Here is a 17,892-nt window from a genome sequence, read left to right as displayed (position 1 = left end):
GTATCGAACCTCGCGGCATGCCTTCGACGACGGCTACCGGTCCGAAGAGGCCATATGTTTCTCTTCATCTCCGCGTTCGGCATGATGTCACTCTACCGATGGACTTGGTATGTGCCCCTCGGTGAGGCAGCTTCTTGAGGAACAATGCAAAGCCCCTTGTACTAGTGTGCCACTTTCGATAGTCGTAGCGTCCTGTGTAGTATAAAAACTGTCGTACTTCTCTCTAAAAACACAAGATCCGGTTCCCCCCTCGAGTTCAGAGCTCATAAGTCGAGTTCGCCCTGCGTCTAAGCCTCTAACTGCGTCACTTCGTCCCTCGCTGCGTAACCTCGAAACCTCGTCCACTGTGTTTACTCGTCGATACCGTCTCGACGAACCCTTCGACTTCGACTATTGTCGAAGAAACTGCGAACCGCGTCCTAGCTAAGTCCCCCCTATCGAATTGTCTCTTTCTTCTACGATTCTTCGAAGAGCTCTCCCGAGCTTCGATCGTCTCCACTAACCGTCCACAGCCTCCGAGGAGCTTCGACGACGTGTCGAAGCCACCTCGTAGCTTCCCCATTGTTCGTAGCCTTTTCCGAAGGCGTTTCTCGTGTTCACTCGAACCGCGGGACACCTTGCTGCTAACTCCCCTCTCACTAGACTATAATCCGTCTCTCTAGTCCCTTTAGGTCGCACCCAGGTTAGGGGTTAGGGTTTCGTAGGTCGTATCAACGTGTTTAGTAAAGAAAGAAACGTAGTGGCACAATACCGGGTACGAAGTGCGCACGGACCCCATTATGTAAGCTACATAATGTTCAACCTGTGGGTGAGCACTAAGACAGGCGCCAGTATGGGCGCTAGTAGTACAAGGAATAGAACGGAAAGACAAATGTTTCAACCGGCCCCCGGGGCTGCATCAGCATGCTGTGCACAGACCAGCGTGCACAGCCTCCCCCAAACTTCCCCTGTATACAAGCCGGCCTCTGCTGCCCTAGGGACCTCAGTTTCGACCTCTTGTCCCTAGGTCAGTAAGCCTTCATGTATTCTTTCTTTCACTAACTAATATATTAACTTGTCCCTAGCCTTAGGTTTGAGCGCTGCTCATCATCACTTCAGTGAGATCCAGTTGAACGCCCCCAGCCTCTGTGTTTGTTTGTTCCTTGTCACTTGACCCCAAGTTGCGACAATAATGTCATTTGGAATCGCAAATCAGTCAAATCAGATAAGCTTCCTGCCTGGGCCAAACCACCCTGATGCCCACCCCGGCACTCATTTTGGTCTGCCCCCGTCAGTGATCCAGTCCCTAGCTGCCAGAGATCCTGTCCCACCTGCCACACAATCTTGTCATGAGTAGAGTGCACTCCTGTCCACACATTTAAGAACAGCTCACCCCCTTCATCAAATACTACACTTGATGGACTATTTAAAGCCTCTAAATAACCCCTATATATTAAAAATACTACATGTAGTACTTTGCATCCCATACCAAATGTCCCATCTCGCTCGGGTGTCCTCTCGGGTGAGCGCCAGTGGGCCAATGCACTTGAGAACCAGCAACTGTTGCCGATTAGTCAGGTCTAAGAACCATTTATAGAAGTCTAAGTAAGGCGCCCACCATAGCTACCCTTGATATCAAATGCGTAGCCTCACCAGTGGTTTGACATTTTATCGGGTTGTCATTGAGAAATAGAATAAATGTATTATTGCTTCGAGTGTATGCTAGCAGACCCTTCGAGAAGCTTGCATGACATAATCACCACTTCAAGAGCATTTCGAGCGTGCATTAAGCTGAAAGTGCACTGAGGCTGGCTAGCGAAGAAAACATGATATAACTTGCTGAATGCATTTTTCATAGGCTCTGTTTGGGCCCCAAAGTCAGTGGTCAGATGTTCGAAACAATCCATGGTGAAGGAGGGCTGTTTCTAATTGTGTGGACCGGTGTGCAACCTTGATTTGACAGATGTGGTAGGTGAAATGACCGGATTGCATAATCGGATGACATTATCTATTTTCGCTTTCCAAATAACCTGTTATTTGGTTACCTGTGAGGGCTTTTGAGCTTAGTCAGAATTTTGACAGTGCATCAGTTGATTGCCGCCCGTGTTTTGTGGCTGAGATTGTGGCTGTCCGAGATGCCGCGGTGGCCCCGGTGGCTGAGCCTGTGGCGCTTGTGGCTGATTTAGTGGCTGGTGTTCGCTTGTGCGAATCGACGCCCTGTATATCATGTTCACCACGGGACTGCTTTTGGCCTGTGATGGCTGAATTGTGAAATATGACTTGACGTCGATCTTAAGTTCCTTTGTGCAATGTTTTTGCGTCCTTCGGTGTCGCATCTCTTGCTGTGATGATCTCGCTCTTGTTCGGTGGCTCCTCTCGCAGCATGTCGGCATCACTGTGGCTGCGTGCGCCACTTGCGGCGGCTGTTGTGACACGGTAGAGCTGCAGGTCACCCCACGGGTCGCTGAATTTCGAGGACAACTCTGATCTCTTCGGTCAATTTGAATCCACTCAAACACCCTGCGAGGAGTAGTGACTGTGTCTGCGCCACAGTCTCTGTTTCTTAACAGGCTCCACGAGTTGCTCCTCAGAGAGAGCGCCGACAGGCCGAATTCTGTCGCTATCTAGCTGTTGGTGAACTCTCGGGATCCTCAATCCTCGACAATGACTCATCTGTGTCTACAATCTCAGAGGAAGAAGCATACACTAATTCCACCCTGACTTCTGACTTAGCTGGCGACTCGGACGGCATGCGAACTCAGTGCCTCTGTTCTCCGCATTTGAGTCTTGCCATGATCTCTGGCTTGGGCGACGTCATTCACACGGGATCATTTGATGCCGAAGCCTTGTCTCGTACCCAGACCCTTTGTATCCGCACTCCACCACCCGGTTTCGGTCCCGAGGCTCTCGAGTACCAACAGACCCTCGAGATTGAGAATACATGGCCCGAAATGCTCATGTATAGCATCATGATCTGACACAAGGCGGGCGCCGCCGGCGAGAGGGTTACTACGGTATTGAGGTTTCCCCTCTGGGGAAGGGCGCGCGCGTGCTCAATGTTACGATGAGCGGAAACGAGACGATCAAGCTCTACGCGTCTGACGGTACACAGGACACAGGTAAGCACACTCGTGATCTCAAGTACGATTGTCCACGTCGACGAGGAGCACCACCAGAATCACATACCTCTCCTGCACCACTGGCACACAACAAACACAACACACACAACGCATCTGCCACGGCACAACACATCGACGCCCGCGAGTCCTGATGGGCGACTTGCAGCTTTGACAATCTTGGACGGTGTCAGAATAGCTGCCTAACCTTTCCCAGACTGGTGCGGCCTCTATACTGTTGCACTCGCACAAGGTCGGAGGTGCACAAGGCGTTAAAGATGACATCTCCGACTCACCTTCCCATAGTGGCTCCTGAAATGAACGCTGCGGAGCCGGGGTGTGCGTGCAGGAAACCGGCGGAGACAAGCCTGGCCCCTGCGGCCCTGCGGGATCGTTGCGGCGCGAGGACACGCGTGTATGTGAATTTTCGAGGCTGAAGGTAGCACATGATCTGGGAAGTCGCGGCGTATACGATGCAGTTGAGTGCGCCATTCAATGGTTTCTCAACTCACCTGATCCTCATGAAGAGTGTGCTTCAAGCAATAGGCGTCGATACACCAGCCCCATCACAGACCAGAAGAGGTCCGCACCTAGGATGGGTGACGCTGAACCGCGAGCTCGATAGCTTCCATATGGTAGGAGGGCCTTTCAGATTGAGCTCGGGCAGCCACGGACCTGCATCCCCAGCCATTTACGGACCCCAATAAGGGATCATGGAATGAATAGTCATGCAGAGCTGACCTATTGTTTACTAGTACATATTTCACTGACAGTCTTTCTGGTTACATTATCTCCGAAACCTTCCATCTACATTTGTCACGTACAGGGTATTGTACAAGATGCAGCAAGCGTAATCAATTGATTGGACTATCATGCATATTGACCACAAAATCAGCCAAGTTACAACTTCTTTATCAACGACGCTCTGAGTAGAGTTTTAAGAATAGAGCACAATCTCACAAGTATTACTCACCGCCGGCGTATGATGTCATGTCGAAGGTGACCCCAGGCAAGAAATCCCCTTCTGTTCACCAGTGGATCAGCCAGATGCTATGGTAAAGGATTTCTACTGACCATCAGCGTGGGGCGCTGGAGTGTGTGACAGCGTCCAAACCTACTATCACGATGGGCAATAGGGACAGACCGGGCGTAGGCTCAGGCATGGCTGCAGCTTGGAGGACAGTAAAGCCGATGACGGCAAGATAAGAGCCAAGTTTCAAGAACTGCATCATGGACTTTGGGGTTTGAGATGGATGGGTTGCTGGTAGGCATCTGCACGACACAGCATTATATATGCCCAAGCCATCAGTCAGACTACAGGCAGGAGTTCCGGCTTCGGCAGTCAGGTTTGTGCTGCTACTCGTGACAAAAGGTCATGTTGCCGCAATATACAATGTTTTCAGGCGCTATCTCCTAGCGGACTCACCCCAATTTAAATATACAATTCGCTGACTCAAAATGTCCCTCAACTTGACAGATTTGCCGTCTGTCTCGCCCTCTTGACAATGATGGACGAGGCGATGAAAGTCAGGCTGCAACACCTTCTAGCGGTTTTGCACATGCTTGTTTTACAACGCCCTGTCAGCATCTTCGCATGCACTCATTGCCGGGGAGGATCACGTACATTTCTTCAGCTGATATGTTACAGTACTTTCCGAAAGCCTCGGGTTGTGCTGATGCTTTCAGTGAGATGCGAGACCTAGCGCGTATATCACGCACCTGAGTCCCGATTAGGCACACGGTGCTCTCTAACTAGCAGGCGTGGATCGTGAACTTGATCATTCAAAGAGAAACGCCTTTGGTATCTATGTGCATGCTTGTTCTACAACGACGTCTCAGCGTATCAATATTCAATAGCCGACGGGGGATGGATCACGTACAACTCCTCAGCTGATAGAGTCTTCTGATGCGATTCTTTGTTGTATCTTGACAGCAAAAACAAATTGATCGATCCAACAGAGTGATAAGCGCAGACCTCCAGCTGCAGACCGCTGAAATTGCCTTATGTAATGGGCACCGCAAGGCAGCATCTTAAATGCGAAGACAGCCGGACTCATTTGCCAGTCATGGCGCGTGCCGCTTATCAGCCTCTAAACGCTGTTGACGATGGTAAGGATCGGGTTTATGGCAACAACACTCTATGCACAAGTCAGAGGGGCCACTCTATTCTACCATGGCTGGCACATGCCATACTCCTCGGGTTGTCGACTCTGCTGCTTCTGATGTCACGTCGTAGTTGCGATTCTCGACACTGCGCGCAGCAAGTATCAGCATATTGTGCGTACCCCTTCCACTGAAATCCTAATTGAAGTTAACTGCGAAACACAGCACCAGCAATAGAGGCCATAGAATACATGGACATCACCTTCAATGGCACTTTTCATTTTCCCTCTCGACTGCAGGCACAGCTTGACACCGATTGGGAGAGCGATATTATCACGAGTTCGTCCATTGCAATGTTTCGCTCGATGTCACTTAGCGAAAATGTGTGAAACAGTGCTGCCACTTCAAATCGCGGGTGATACCTTGTCGGAACTTGACAAGGAAGTAACGCCATCGCTTGTCCAGCTACCCAAGGAATATGGCGGTGGCTACCTGGCGTCGCTGGAAATAATACACCAGATGCACTGTCTCGTACGTTAGCACTCTCCGAGTCTCAGTCAGTCTCACCGGATGACGATGCTCTCCATTCATATGGTCGGTTACCTCTCCAGGACAGGTTGCGCAGAGCCGTTGACTGTGCGATCGATAGCACCAAAGAAGAGATTCCTGCGTCTGATCAACTTCACATAGGTACTTTACTATGCATCCACAAGTGCGGCATTGAATTGAGCTCCTCTTCAGATCATTGCGCCAACATGCTTCATCATCAACTATTGTGCGTTGCCGACACTGGGTTGATTACGTACCACTGGGTTAAAGGGAGCGATGGTCCCTTCCCTGACTTCAACACCTTACATAAGTGCAAGGATATCAGCAAGATTAAGGAATGGAATCGACAGAATGGGGTGCGGATCCCGACGAAGAGCATTGTAAGAACTCCGGACACCATCGATTTGAAAAAGGCCCCTTGAAATCTTACACCAGTAGTTCTGTACATATTCTTGTGTCTGACCACAGCTGTTCCAAACCTCACCCTGTTACCGCGAGCTAATTCTGCCATAGCACATCTCGTGGACTGCGACTCGAGAGTCGGTCACGCCGCCGACCTTACTGACAGAGGTTTCGCTTGATTTGCGCTCACGCAATGATGAGACGCTCGTAAGGCATGAAAATCACGAACTGCCGCGATTCCCAGGACATGTATCTGATGCTCTGAGCCTCGCGCAGTTTCATGCGAATGAAATTTGTGATCACTTACAAATAGCACACCTGGATCCCACTCGAAGGTCCTTTTCTCCTGCATGATTTATCTAACGTAGGATCCGCATATCAGACCTCCATAAACTGTACAAAAGATTGTCCATCGAAGGGAACGAACACTCTGATACGCACGAGAACCTGGATTGATGCCTATACATGGAAATCATGCGTGTCTTACGGGGTAGATCCAATGAGCATTGTACAGACGACGACCAATTTGAAAAGTTATCTGACCTTAGAACGCGCCAACCATGCGGTCCGATAGTTCGCGATCCATAACCCAGTCTTTTTCGTAGTTTTCCGGGATGAAGTCTCGTATAGCCTGCAGCCAAGCCTCATCCCGTTTGTAAAACGGGAAGTATACAGCTTTGACAAACTCCCAGTGCTCTGGATACCATCCAGACTCCTCCCAGTCAATGACCGCCACAACTGTGCCTCCGCGCACGAAGATATTGCGTGGCGCGAGGTCGCCATGAGTAAGAGCGATGCGGTGGTCGTTGCGCATGCGAGAGCGGATGTCTGCAAGAATCTCATCACATAAGTGTAGCTTCGCGGCGACGATGAGACCATCGTTGAATGCGCTTTCGTTTGGAAATGGACCGACAGGTTGTGAGGATATGCGGCTGTCAATGCAAGTGACACCATTCAGCCCGCACACTGCTGGTCCATGAGGAGAGCGGAGAGCACGAAGCTGAAGGACGAAGGAGCGCAGCTGAAGAACGATGTTTGAGCGCTGCTCGGCATCGAGATGCTGCCATGCCCACTCCAAGTTGTCGCCTTCTACCTTCTTCATAAGCAGGTATTTCCGCCCACACCACTCCGCTGCGACAAAGACGCATGGGACAGGGATAGAGGTGTGTTTGCGGACGAATTCGATTGTATGGCCCTCGTGCGCGATATTTTGGGTGGTGACTTTGAGAACAAGACCAAAGGGCAGGAGGACTATGCGGGCCTCTGATATCCCAAATATGTAGATGCACCAAGCTCGGATCCAGATGTATATGTTGAGGATTGCTGCGAGAAACATGGGAAGCCTGAAAGTGGAGGCGGAGTCCAGAGTGCGTGACAGTACTTGAGATTTGATCGGAGTTCCATTGTAAATCGCCGATCGATCGTGATCGAACCGCGCTTTCAACTCAACGTTCACAGACAGCAGGAGCATTGAACGGTTAATCCGCTTATCTTGCTTCACCATTTCCCTATGAACATACACATGCACTCCTCAAGCTTCAAGTGTAGAAGCTGCCTAGGAGCGGCGAGTACATGTGGCCAACACACTCCCAAGGTAGCCCATTGTGCCTACCCAAAATAGACTACAATGCACGGACATGATATCGGTAGAAATTGAGACCTATTGTTCCATTACATGCAGGTGAACCCTCATCTTCCCTCTCTTCTTCATCTTTTTGTTAATTAGGTGCTTTCAATGTGTTCTCGTCCGCCTTCATGTCGTTGATGATGCTTGGAATAGCGGGTGTATCATGTGTGCCCCGAGTCGGAGTCTTCCGCCGGTTCGGGCTCACTCTGCGTTCAGCAGAGGGGGCGTCTACGGCAGGCCGCGTGCGAAATGCCCCTCGCGCTCAGCAGTTTTGTCAATATCGACGAATATGTTGTGACTAGCATGTCGGAGCCCGTTTGAACTGTGAACTGCAGACGCGGTCATAATTCCAGTACTACAGCACGTTGAGAAACTCGTGTAGTTAATTCTCGCTGGTGTCGATGTCCAATGCAGGGCAGAAAGAACCATAGTCGACAAAGCCTACATCCGACAGATCGTGGGCAAGACAGCACACTCATTGACGTTTGAGGACGCGTGCTCATTGTCCCAGTACTCATCGTGCGTCGCCTTCCTTTCACTCATGATAGGGCATCTAACCAAAACCGTCGTCTTTTCTTTTTTGTTACGATCAATGCTGCACACTTCTTTCGGCAAGCCCGAGGCTATACGCATGCCTCATGCATACGAACAAGTGCTCATATTCTGCAAGCCCCAACTCGTTGCTCGTCAACAGCGTGAGCAATAGTGGCGACGACGACGTGCCTTCTGCGCTTCTGGTAGAATCACACCGACTCCAACAAACCTGCGAAAGTCAGCAGTGAATGGATGTCGCATCATTCGAAAGACGAGGTCACACAGTGAGTGCGGGGTAATTTGGCATGAATATCGTAGGGCCGGGATACTAGCCTGGAGGGCCGACGGGATCGTGCTGTGCGCCTGGACCTGCAGGCTTACTTCAGGGGCACGCGTGTATGTGGATTCCCGGAGCCTGTAGCTAGCACATGATTCGGAATTCTCCAATGTATATAATGCAGACGAGTGCCACGATCGATGGATCCCCAATTCACCTCCCACGTCCACCGCTATGGATAACATCTTGAAAGCACTCGGCGTTGACAAGGACTGCAAGATTGCCGTCCTACAATATGAGCGGGATGGTCGTGGAGTAGGGAAGGAGGAGGAGCTCCACTGGGCCATTGTGATACAGACCGTCTCCAGGCCCGACACCAAGTCGAGGTTGCCATGTTTTCAAGTATACGATCTCAATTTCAACGACAAGTGGGGAAAACAATGGCAGTTGTACGACCGAGATGTTTCATTGCTCGGCACGCGCAAGTGTCTTGGTGGCGTCTTCATCGGTAGCATCAAACATAGCCAGTTGAAGCTGTTGCGGGAGGTGCATATCCTTACTTCGACTACAACTAGATGGGTATGCTTATATGACTTAGGTTGTCTACACCAATCCACCCACAAACAGGCCTGCGGAGTGGAACTGCCGCGACTGGGTTATGGAGGTGATTAAGCTGTTTGCAGAGAAAGGATGGATTTGTGCGAGCATCCCCGCCCAATCGACACTACTTCCCTCGCTCCGGCGCGTGAGCGTAGCCACCACGAGTGCATACGCTGCAAGCACGAGGGTGTTTCCTGTCATTGTCGAACTCGCTCCTTGAGAATGTCACTGGCGAGTCAACTCATATTTGAACTTCACATTCTACATCTAGATTTCGGAACAGTATCCAGCCGCGAGCACAAAGCGGAATGCCATCCGTACTTCGATCGCGGTTTTAGTTTTTCTTTCCACTGCGCGATCAATACTGTATAATAGCTGGTGTCCCAGATGTCTGAATACAAGGAAAACATGTCATCTCAGATAAAAAGCATGCGCCCGAAGACGGTTTGTACCCTTCAGGACGGATTCGCGCACAATATCTTCGCATGACCTACGAATCACAAGCAGTGAGCATCACACAGACAACGGATTTGAAAAGGTAATGGTACCTTAAAACGCGCCTACCATGCGGGAGGACAGCTCGCAATCCACCAGCCAGTCTTTCTCATAGTCTTCCGGGATGAAATCCCGAATGGCCCGCATCCATGCCTCATCTCGTGGACGCGCCATTGGGAAGTACATGGCCCTGACGAACTCCCAATGCTCCGGGTACCACCCAGCTTCCTCCCAATCTACCACAGCCACAATCGTTCCACCACGCACGAGGATATTGCGAGGTGCAAGGTCGGCGTGGGTGAACATAATTTGGTGGTCGTCGCGCATCCGAGAGCGGACGTCTGCAAGGATCTCCTCGCATAGATATGGCTCTGCTGCATCGATGAGACCGTCGTTGAATGCGCTTTCGTCGGCAAAGGGTCCGATCGGGTACGAGGATACGCGACTGTCTATTGTAGCAGCGCCGTTCAGACCGCATACGGCTGGCCCATGGGAAGATTTTAGAGCCCGAAGCTGGAGGACGAATGAGCGTAGCTGTTCGACGATGTTTGCGCGCTGCTCAGTATCGAGATGACGCCATACTGCCTGCAAGTTATCGCCGTGTACCCTCTTCATGAGCACAAATCTTCGGTCATACCACGCAATCGCAGCCACGACATGGGGAACGGGGATAGATGTGTGTTCTCGGATGAAGTTGATGATGTGGCCCTCATGCGCGGTGCTAGGGTCGTTGGTGATTTTGAGAACAAGACCAAAGGGCAAGTCTTTTACCCTGCCGCTCGGTCTCCCCGTCCATATGTCATACCAGCGTGCAACGTAGAGGTAGACGTTAATGACAGCCGCTAGAAACATGGTACGGTCGAAAAGCGGAGATATTGGGAACAGCAAGAACAACTATAGGTTCGATCGGAGCTCTATCATATGGCGATCAATCACGAGGTTAAGCGAGCGCGACTCAGAGTTTCCGAGCTGCATATTGTAAAAGGCCTTGAGGATTCATTGGCTCTGCGAGATGAAAGAACATGGGTGCTCGACGATGCTCGTGCGCTAGTCGCTGTTCAAGTAGTGTCACACTGTTGCGAAGACAAGCCTACGACCGAAAGGGATAAAGAGCACACGACCAACGGGCTCCCTGTACCATGTATTATACCACTTCTTAGAACATCTTGTAGACCTGAAGCATTTCCACCAGAAAGCAATCGCGCAATGCGGTGTAGTAAATTGATCGATCGGGCTTTTCGAATGTCAACGTTAAGTACTCAAATTGCGAGGTCATTTTTTAGGTGAGTAAGGTCTTGAGTGCAGTATTATGTAAGCATGAATGCGGAAGATAGACATGTGGCGACGAGGATCTGGGTGTCTGTCCCCAGCACTTGCAACCTGAACGTGGTGTTCATGTACACAACCAGTGTTATGTGATGCAATCCGCTTCTGATGACACTCCGCACAGCTACACCGCCAATTGGCGCCCGTATGGTCAGCAGCTGGTGCCGCTCGTGTGGCCACAGTGGCGCGGCTCTATAGCTGCCCCCCGCTTTTCAGCCGGAGGCTGAATTAGGTCGCATATGGCGCCATGATGGATTCAGAGTATCATATGGTAGCTATCCGTCTCTTCCACCCGATTCCCAGCTCGAATTCACCTGACACCACGAAAGTTTGATTGCAGGACAGTTGTGGGCTCGCCGTGTCGTATATGAGCTGGCAGGTATGTGGTGTCGTTAACATTGTACATGTGAGATTCCGGAGTTAGCTACATAAGTACCATACATCATGACACCTGATGGGAGCCTGGATTACATGTAATATATCACAAATTATCACAACGTCGACAGCTGGTTGATTGCTATACAATATATTCTGTTTGAATCAGAGTAGTTCATTCAATTATGAAAGCCGGTGTGAAGTCTATTCCATGTATGATACAGGCAAACAAGAGAAACAGGTGTAGCTTTGTAATGTCTAGCCAGTGCCACATTCAGTCGTCCAATTCGTCCGAGCTGTTCTCTTTGTCGTTGTCATTCTCCTCAACATCTGAGAATGGCAGGGGTCCGTCGTGAGTGATGAGACCGCCAACGATATCATCGACACTTTGCTGCCACTCGCCGACGTCCTCATCTACGGAGTCCATCATGTTATCATCGACACCGTAGGTTTGATGATCGAGCTGTAGCAAGTACTGAAAGCCTCTGGTGTACGCAAAGTGAGAATTAAGAGCACCAAAGGATATTATTATATGCACTTGACAAGTCGAGCAGGATCATTGCGTGCACTCGCACGTAGGCTCTCAAGCTCTTTGTCGACATTGTTCCAGAATGTGCCTGATGAATTGATAACGTAGACGGCACGCTATTGCGCCACATTAGACAGGCTCACTATTATCAATTGCATATGACAGCGTACCATGAGCGCAACCCGTGCACATAGTGGGACACTAATCTTGACATCCTTCTTCTTGCCGATGAGCTCCTTTGTGAGCTTGTATATTGTCCACTGATCCTTCGAATCCTTAGCAGCAATACTTAACTTGAACTGTATGAAATGTAAGAAATGAGTTGATTGTTATGATTCAATACTTACCTTCTTCTTTGAATTTGACCGAACATCTGTAAGACAAGTGCGAGTGCACTTTACAACCTTCTTCCATGCAGCAGGATTCTGCTCTATATTTGGTGGCAAGTCATATCCACGAAGGCGGACAATGTTCTGGGAGTTCATATTGAATCACTTTGCAGAGATCATGACAATATGGACTTACCAATACATATGTTGTCGGAATATTCCCCTTGTATGCCGGCAGCTTGCTTGAGTAAATAACACTCCAAGAAATGTTGTATATGTTGTCATTGAGGTCTTTTGATGGCTCCCAAGTGCGCTGTGTAACGATGACTTGACTGAGTTTGTCCTCAACAATCAAAAGCTGTGTGAATGTCTTGACCTGACGTCCGACCGGAGAGTCCTATGAGTAGTGACTCAAGTTAGAATATTTGTAGCATGTAGAAAGATTGTTGCTCGCACCATTACGAATTGTTCGAGCTCGACAAGCTGGTTGGGTTTCAATCTTTTGTGCGCACCATATTTACGTGCCATAACAATGACATTTTCATTAACTTGTGTGGCTCCCCGGGCTCCAACTGAAATCGGCGCTGATCTAGCTGGGATTGAGCGCACCTCATTAGCATCTTCTTGCTCATTGTATTGATGACTATTGCCGTCTTCATTCGTGTGGCAACGCTTTTTGGAAGACCTCTTTGAGCGTGATGGAAGAGGTAATTCCCCTGACATTGCAGCAGCCATAAGCTCGAAAGGATTTGCGCTCTGGGAGTGTTGAGAATGTGCAGCCTCTGAGGTAGCAGGCTGAGAAGAGGAAGGTTGTTCAGACATCAGGTAAATGTTTGAGTGTGGGGGGGATGAAGGAAAGTGTTGAGTTGCAACAGAAAAAGGCAAGTGTGGCCGTCGCAGCTTAAACACATGCTGCGGGGCCACCATGATGACATACCTTATTGTGATCATAAACAAACAAGCCACCACGGAAGGTTGTGGTGACATAAATATGTCTTTGCTCACACTCACATCACATTAAAACAATCATGCCTAAGCTCGCCCGCCTGTTGCCTGACTGTAAGCTAAATTACTACATTCTGACCTTGTGAAATAAACTGACACTCACCAGTTGTAGAAGCCCTACATTCTGATACTACTCAAGTACGATGCCTGCTCTGTTGGAACAACCGGTGCGACGGCGCGGCGAGCGCGTTTGTCCACGAGCTAGCAATGCCCGTAAGGGACAATCGCGTGCGGTACGTACATCGCGCGGGGTCGTTATATACTACGATAGGGGCCTCCGGCCCCTGGTTACTCGCGCGCCCGAGCTTGCGAGCTCGTTCCTGAATGCGTGCTTCAACATGCTCTGTCAAAGCCTCGATAACACAAAGGAATGGTTCAAAAAAACATTGCTGCAGAAACATCTGCGGTCAGAGCAGCATAAGCATCGGGCAAACCTTCATGAGCAAAGACATCAAGAAACGGAAAGAATAAACATGCAAGTATTGGAAAGCCAGGAAAAAGAAGACAATTATGTCATTCTACAAAGTCAGGCTGATGCAGAACTTGAAGGCAAAATGATGATCGCTCGATCAAGAACAAGCGCTGATGAAACCGCATTGTGGAAAGAATATGATGTTCATGGTGCCGACTTTGATGTTGGCCAATTGACCTCAGATGAGGATGTGAACCGAAATCGATTCGAAGAAGAGGCCGATATCTTTGGTCTTTGGAATCCGACTGCAACTGCACATGAATTAGGCTTTGGTTTGCAAGAAAATGAAGCCTGTGAACTTGAGAACTCGGAAGAAGATGCCATACTTGCTGAACTACTCGCCAGTGCAAGTATGTAAATTTAGATTCTGTAGATGCACACTTTTACTCACACATACAATTGGAAGATCCCAGCAATGATAATCTTTCTGAAGAACAACCTGGGAGTAGCACCAATGATCGAAAGAAGGAGTGGTATCCATATGAATCAAAATTGGTAAGTAAGTATTTCTACTCTCAGCCTTTTGTCTAACGAACATACAGATGTTTCTGTTGGACATGTTGGACAACCTTCCTCGTTTACGAGTATCAGATTCACTCATGCGAGTATTTCTGTGGATACTAAATGAAGTTGATGTGTGTGGAGTTCCTTCATTATACCGGCTGCGTCAAGTACAAAAGGAGCTCCGCACAAAATCTGGTGTTTCAACTCTCGCATGCAAATCACCACAGGGTAATGTATTCTATATGAATGATGTATGCACTATTGTATCACAGGTACTGAACACAGTGAGATTTGAGTTCTGTTTGCTAATATTTCATTGAAGGACTGGGGAAATCCTTTCACTAGACCTCACATTCATGTGTATCCCGAAAGGTCTGACGGTATTGTCTGATACAACGGTCTACACTCCTATATCGATGCCTGACTCGTAGATGACGAGCGAGGACTTATGGACAGTACGTCATCCTGAAGACCGAGTGAGGAAGTCGAGAATGACCACTACCCCAAGCGAAGAGGAGCAGAGACTTGAATGAATAACTAGGTCGAACTTAGAGTTCAACTGACTAATGGTACAACTATTTATACAAGTACCGTCTACGCACAGACCACTGTATCTGTGTGGTCATGTTAGTAAAGAAAGAAATGTAGTGGTACAATACCCGGTACGAAGTGCGCATGGACCCCATTATGTAAGCTACATAATGTTCAACCTGCGGGTGAGCGCTAAGACAGGTGCCAGTATGGGTGCTAGTAGTACAAGAAATGGAATGGAAAGATAAATGTTTCATTGTCAGTGAGGTCTGGCATGGTAAAAAGTGGAACTCAGAAATGGATCTCAATGCCCTCAGCCCAATGTGGGATGCGGGGCAAGGTCGCCACTTTTATGTTCAAGAACTGGCGCGTCTGTCCAGCAGAGAGTATGTGATCCCAGTTTGGTGGTTCACCAAATGTGGAGTAGTACATGCAGATGCTTTCAAAATTGAGATCACTGAGGTGCGTATATTTGTGTGAAGCAAGTGATAATTCTCACCAGTTATGATCTAGCAGTCGAAGCTTGCTTGTGTTGATGACTCTACCATCATCCTTATTGCTGCAACAGAGTTGCAGCTTAATCTATTTGATCTACGTGCAAAAGGACTGGTTCCTGACTTATGGGATGGTATATCAAGCACTTGGTTGTGTGATATGAGCTTTACATGTACTAATGGATTGCAGAGTATGCTACCACAAAGGGATATCCTCAAGGCATGCCCAATCCAATTCGAGACTTGGCGCAGGGTGATCCAATATATACCAGCCTAATTGACTATTTCAGTGATGATGTTTTAGGCAATCAATCTAAATCATGGAACAAACATTGGAATGCATATCTTACACACCAAAATCTTCCCCGTCGCCTTTTACAACAAGAATATCATGTCCATTTCCTTTCAACTTCAACTCATGCATCAATACCTGAGCAATACAGGGATTTCAAGAAAGTCTTGGAGTGCATACTTATTACTGAGGTATCCCAGCATAATTGTCAACTTGTTTTGATTATATATTTGTTAGGTCTACTCACAACAATCCCATCAAGGTTATGGATGCTTCTACTAAGCAGGTAGCACGAATTCGTTTGTTTGGTAACAGCAAGCCATCGGATAACCCTATGCAGAGTGAGATTTGTTCTCATATTGGCGGACAAGGCAACATGTTCTGTCGTCGATGTCATGCAGGGGGGACACAAATTGAGAAGGCCAGTGATGATGGCTATCATCAACTGTTTATGGTTTGTTTTCATTTGCAATTATATATTACATATTGACCGATAACCTTTGCTAGTGTTCACAGCCTCGCAGCAAAGAAGAAATAATTGTAGAAGTCTGTCTGCAGCTTGAGGAAGCATGCACTGGCATTCAGAGCCGTGTCAAGGATCACCAGACACAAACAGGTATCAAGGACTCATATACACAGTTCTGGATTGACAAGTTGATCCATGAAGCCCATGCCAAACAATCAGCAGAACCACAGTGTTCCATACAAGATATACAACATGAACTTATGCAATGGGTCCAGGAACACACCAACGAGATCTTCAGTCCATTTCTTACTCTCAAGGGTAAATTATGTGTTTTTGGATATGAGTTTGCTATTAAAACACCATTTGTCTCCATCAAAAGGTTTTGATCCGACAACTGACACCCCTATTGAAATTCTACACACCATCTTGCTTGGTATTGTAAAGTATGCATGGCATCCTACACATACAAGCTGGAATTCCACACAAAAACAGCAGTATGCCCTCCGACTTCAAGCCACAAACACTGATGGACTTAATATCCATGCAATTCGTGCCAACTACATTATGCAGTACACAAACTCTTTGATAGGCCGCCAATTCAAGACAGTTATACAAACTGCTGTCTTCCATGTATATGATCTTGTTGGCCCCTTTGAGTTTCGCATTTGGAAGTCTGTCTGTGACCTAGCAGCGCTGGTATGGTTTCCCGAGATATTCAATCTCACTGAATACATTGTATGTGGATTTATCTGCTATCCAATGTCACATTGTATGATATTAACAATGATGCAGGGCGACTTGAAGATAGCAGTCGGTAATGTGCTTGATGTATTCTCAGAGCAAGATCCATCAAAAATAACCAAAAAAATCAAACTTCACTTACTCAACCACATGGATGAGGACGTCAAATGCTTTGGCCCACTCGTTGGTGTCTGCATGGAAGTCTTCGAGTGTTTTAATGGCATCTTTAGGCAATGCTCAATTTTGTCAAATCACATATCCCCGAGCCGTGATATTGCCTACCAACTTGCGGATCAGGAAGGTTTCAAACAGCATGTCACTAGTGGTTGGTGGCACGACAATAATCTCGGCTGAGTTCAAGCAGGATCTGGTGTGCAAAGCTTTTTGACATTTCAGCCACTGTTGCAACGACTTATTGGATGGACTGAAGATAAGCCACAGCCGGGTATGTTTGGACTAATGATTCTATCAATATCCCTCTTACGATTCTTTGTAGGAACTTTCAAATTGATGCCATTTGCTCGAGGCAGTCATGTTCGCCAATCAAATATTCTTGCTAACACAAGTGCAGTGAATGCATTAAATTACACACAGTATGCTACTCACCAGGCATATATGCTCTGTCGATCATTTGTATCCCGTCATCAAGACTGCTGCATCAAGAATTCATGGGTCTTTGCAGACTCACCACTTGAGGCAAGTTGTTCATGCTGCGAGAACATTCTGCTATCTGAATAATATTTACAGGAAGCGATAGTCATTGGTCGGGTCAATGAGATTCTCGTGCAAGCAGGAGAACAAGAGCCCCTTGTGGTTCTAGATGTTTTTGAAATATCAAAGAAGCAGCATGAAATATTTGCTATGCCATTTGTTGAACGTAGGCAGGGGGAGATGTTAGAGCGCAAGCTCTGGCGCAGGCGACTCGGGCGAATGTTCAAGAAGCCCTCCACACAGATGCTCGTTCGTACGAGACGTCTGGCAGTGATGCACCTGTGGCGCAGCCCGGACATTGTTTGGACATTGTTTGTGTCGCGACTTAGGGTCAAGCGACAGGGGAAAACCTAAAGCTGGGGGCGTTCAACTTGTCTTACCGAAGCGATGGTGAGCGAGGCTCAAACCTAAGGCTAGGGACAAGAGGTCGAAACT

The 17,892-nt window shown here is 48.3% G+C and overlaps 9 protein-coding genes across 9 annotated transcripts; 5 read left to right on the top strand and 4 right to left on the bottom strand.

Moving 5' to 3' along the window:
• Positions 1 to 1,171: 1,171 nt before the first annotated feature.
• POSPLADRAFT_1142637 (hypothetical protein) lies at positions 1,172 to 1,934 on the top strand (the record flags this gene model as incomplete). The annotated part of the gene is made up of 2 exons (XM_024485452.1): positions 1,172 to 1,269; positions 1,838 to 1,934. The coding sequence occupies 2 exons, from the start codon at positions 1,172 to 1,174 to the stop codon at positions 1,932 to 1,934; spliced, it is 195 nt and encodes a 64-aa protein (XP_024339281.1).
• Positions 1,935 to 2,807: 873 nt separating this feature from the next.
• Positions 2,808 to 4,258, bottom strand: POSPLADRAFT_1143790 (hypothetical protein; the record flags this gene model as incomplete). The annotated part of the gene is made up of 7 exons (XM_024485614.1): positions 2,808 to 2,953; positions 3,204 to 3,274; positions 3,304 to 3,330; positions 3,392 to 3,528; positions 3,608 to 3,628; positions 4,170 to 4,184; positions 4,214 to 4,258. 7 exons carry the CDS (start codon positions 4,256 to 4,258, stop codon positions 2,808 to 2,810), a joined length of 462 nt encoding a protein of 153 aa, XP_024339280.1.
• Positions 4,259 to 5,579: 1,321 nt separating this feature from the next.
• POSPLADRAFT_1143594 (hypothetical protein) lies at positions 5,580 to 6,169 on the top strand (the record flags this gene model as incomplete). Its single annotated transcript, XM_024485581.1, has 2 exons — positions 5,580 to 5,729; positions 5,912 to 6,169. The coding sequence occupies 2 exons, from the start codon at positions 5,580 to 5,582 to the stop codon at positions 6,167 to 6,169; spliced, it is 408 nt and encodes a 135-aa protein (XP_024339279.1).
• Positions 6,170 to 6,693: 524 nt separating this feature from the next.
• Positions 6,694 to 7,485, bottom strand: POSPLADRAFT_1057097 (hypothetical protein; the record flags this gene model as incomplete). Its single annotated transcript, XM_024480873.1, has 1 exon — positions 6,694 to 7,485. One exon carries the CDS (start codon positions 7,483 to 7,485, stop codon positions 6,694 to 6,696), a length of 792 nt encoding a protein of 263 aa, XP_024339278.1.
• Positions 7,486 to 8,821: 1,336 nt separating this feature from the next.
• On the top strand, positions 8,822 to 9,407 carry POSPLADRAFT_1143140 (hypothetical protein; the record flags this gene model as incomplete). Its single annotated transcript, XM_024485519.1, has 2 exons — positions 8,822 to 9,049; positions 9,186 to 9,407. 2 exons carry the CDS (start codon positions 8,822 to 8,824, stop codon positions 9,405 to 9,407), a joined length of 450 nt encoding a protein of 149 aa, XP_024339277.1.
• A 329-nt stretch (positions 9,408 to 9,736) lies between these two features.
• Positions 9,737 to 10,534, bottom strand: POSPLADRAFT_1142796 (hypothetical protein; the record flags this gene model as incomplete). Its single annotated transcript, XM_024485474.1, has 1 exon — positions 9,737 to 10,534. The coding sequence occupies one exon, from the start codon at positions 10,532 to 10,534 to the stop codon at positions 9,737 to 9,739; it is 798 nt and encodes a 265-aa protein (XP_024339276.1).
• Positions 10,535 to 11,657: 1,123 nt separating this feature from the next.
• Positions 11,658 to 13,063, bottom strand: POSPLADRAFT_1034042 (hypothetical protein; the record flags this gene model as incomplete). Its single annotated transcript, XM_024476982.1, has 6 exons — positions 11,658 to 11,868; positions 11,922 to 12,028; positions 12,083 to 12,211; positions 12,260 to 12,385; positions 12,438 to 12,638; positions 12,851 to 13,063. 6 exons carry the CDS (start codon positions 13,061 to 13,063, stop codon positions 11,658 to 11,660), a joined length of 987 nt encoding a protein of 328 aa, XP_024339275.1.
• A 206-nt stretch (positions 13,064 to 13,269) lies between these two features.
• Positions 13,270 to 15,524, top strand: POSPLADRAFT_1143264 (hypothetical protein; the record flags this gene model as incomplete). The annotated part of the gene is made up of 10 exons (XM_024485538.1): positions 13,270 to 13,300; positions 13,353 to 13,479; positions 13,518 to 14,068; positions 14,125 to 14,213; positions 14,495 to 14,506; positions 14,654 to 14,677; positions 14,871 to 14,911; positions 15,017 to 15,215; positions 15,322 to 15,381; positions 15,438 to 15,524. The coding sequence occupies 10 exons, from the start codon at positions 13,270 to 13,272 to the stop codon at positions 15,522 to 15,524; spliced, it is 1,221 nt and encodes a 406-aa protein (XP_024339274.1).
• On the top strand, positions 15,500 to 16,740 carry POSPLADRAFT_1091201 (hypothetical protein; the record flags this gene model as incomplete). The annotated part of the gene is made up of 4 exons (XM_024483089.1): positions 15,500 to 15,711; positions 15,777 to 15,993; positions 16,047 to 16,323; positions 16,385 to 16,740. Coding segments are annotated over 4 exons (1,062 nt in total), but the record flags the coding sequence as incomplete, so codon positions are not given.
• Positions 16,741 to 17,892: the final 1,152 nt, after the last annotated feature.

This window comes from Postia placenta (genome assembly GCF_002117355.1).
Source record: "Postia placenta MAD-698-R-SB12 unplaced genomic scaffold POSPLAscaffold_7, whole genome shotgun sequence".
NCBI lineage: Eukaryota > Fungi > Basidiomycota > Agaricomycetes > Polyporales > Adustoporiaceae > Rhodonia > Rhodonia placenta.
Note: the sequence above shows the minus strand (reverse complement) of the source record. Positions and strands in the feature narration are given on the sequence as shown.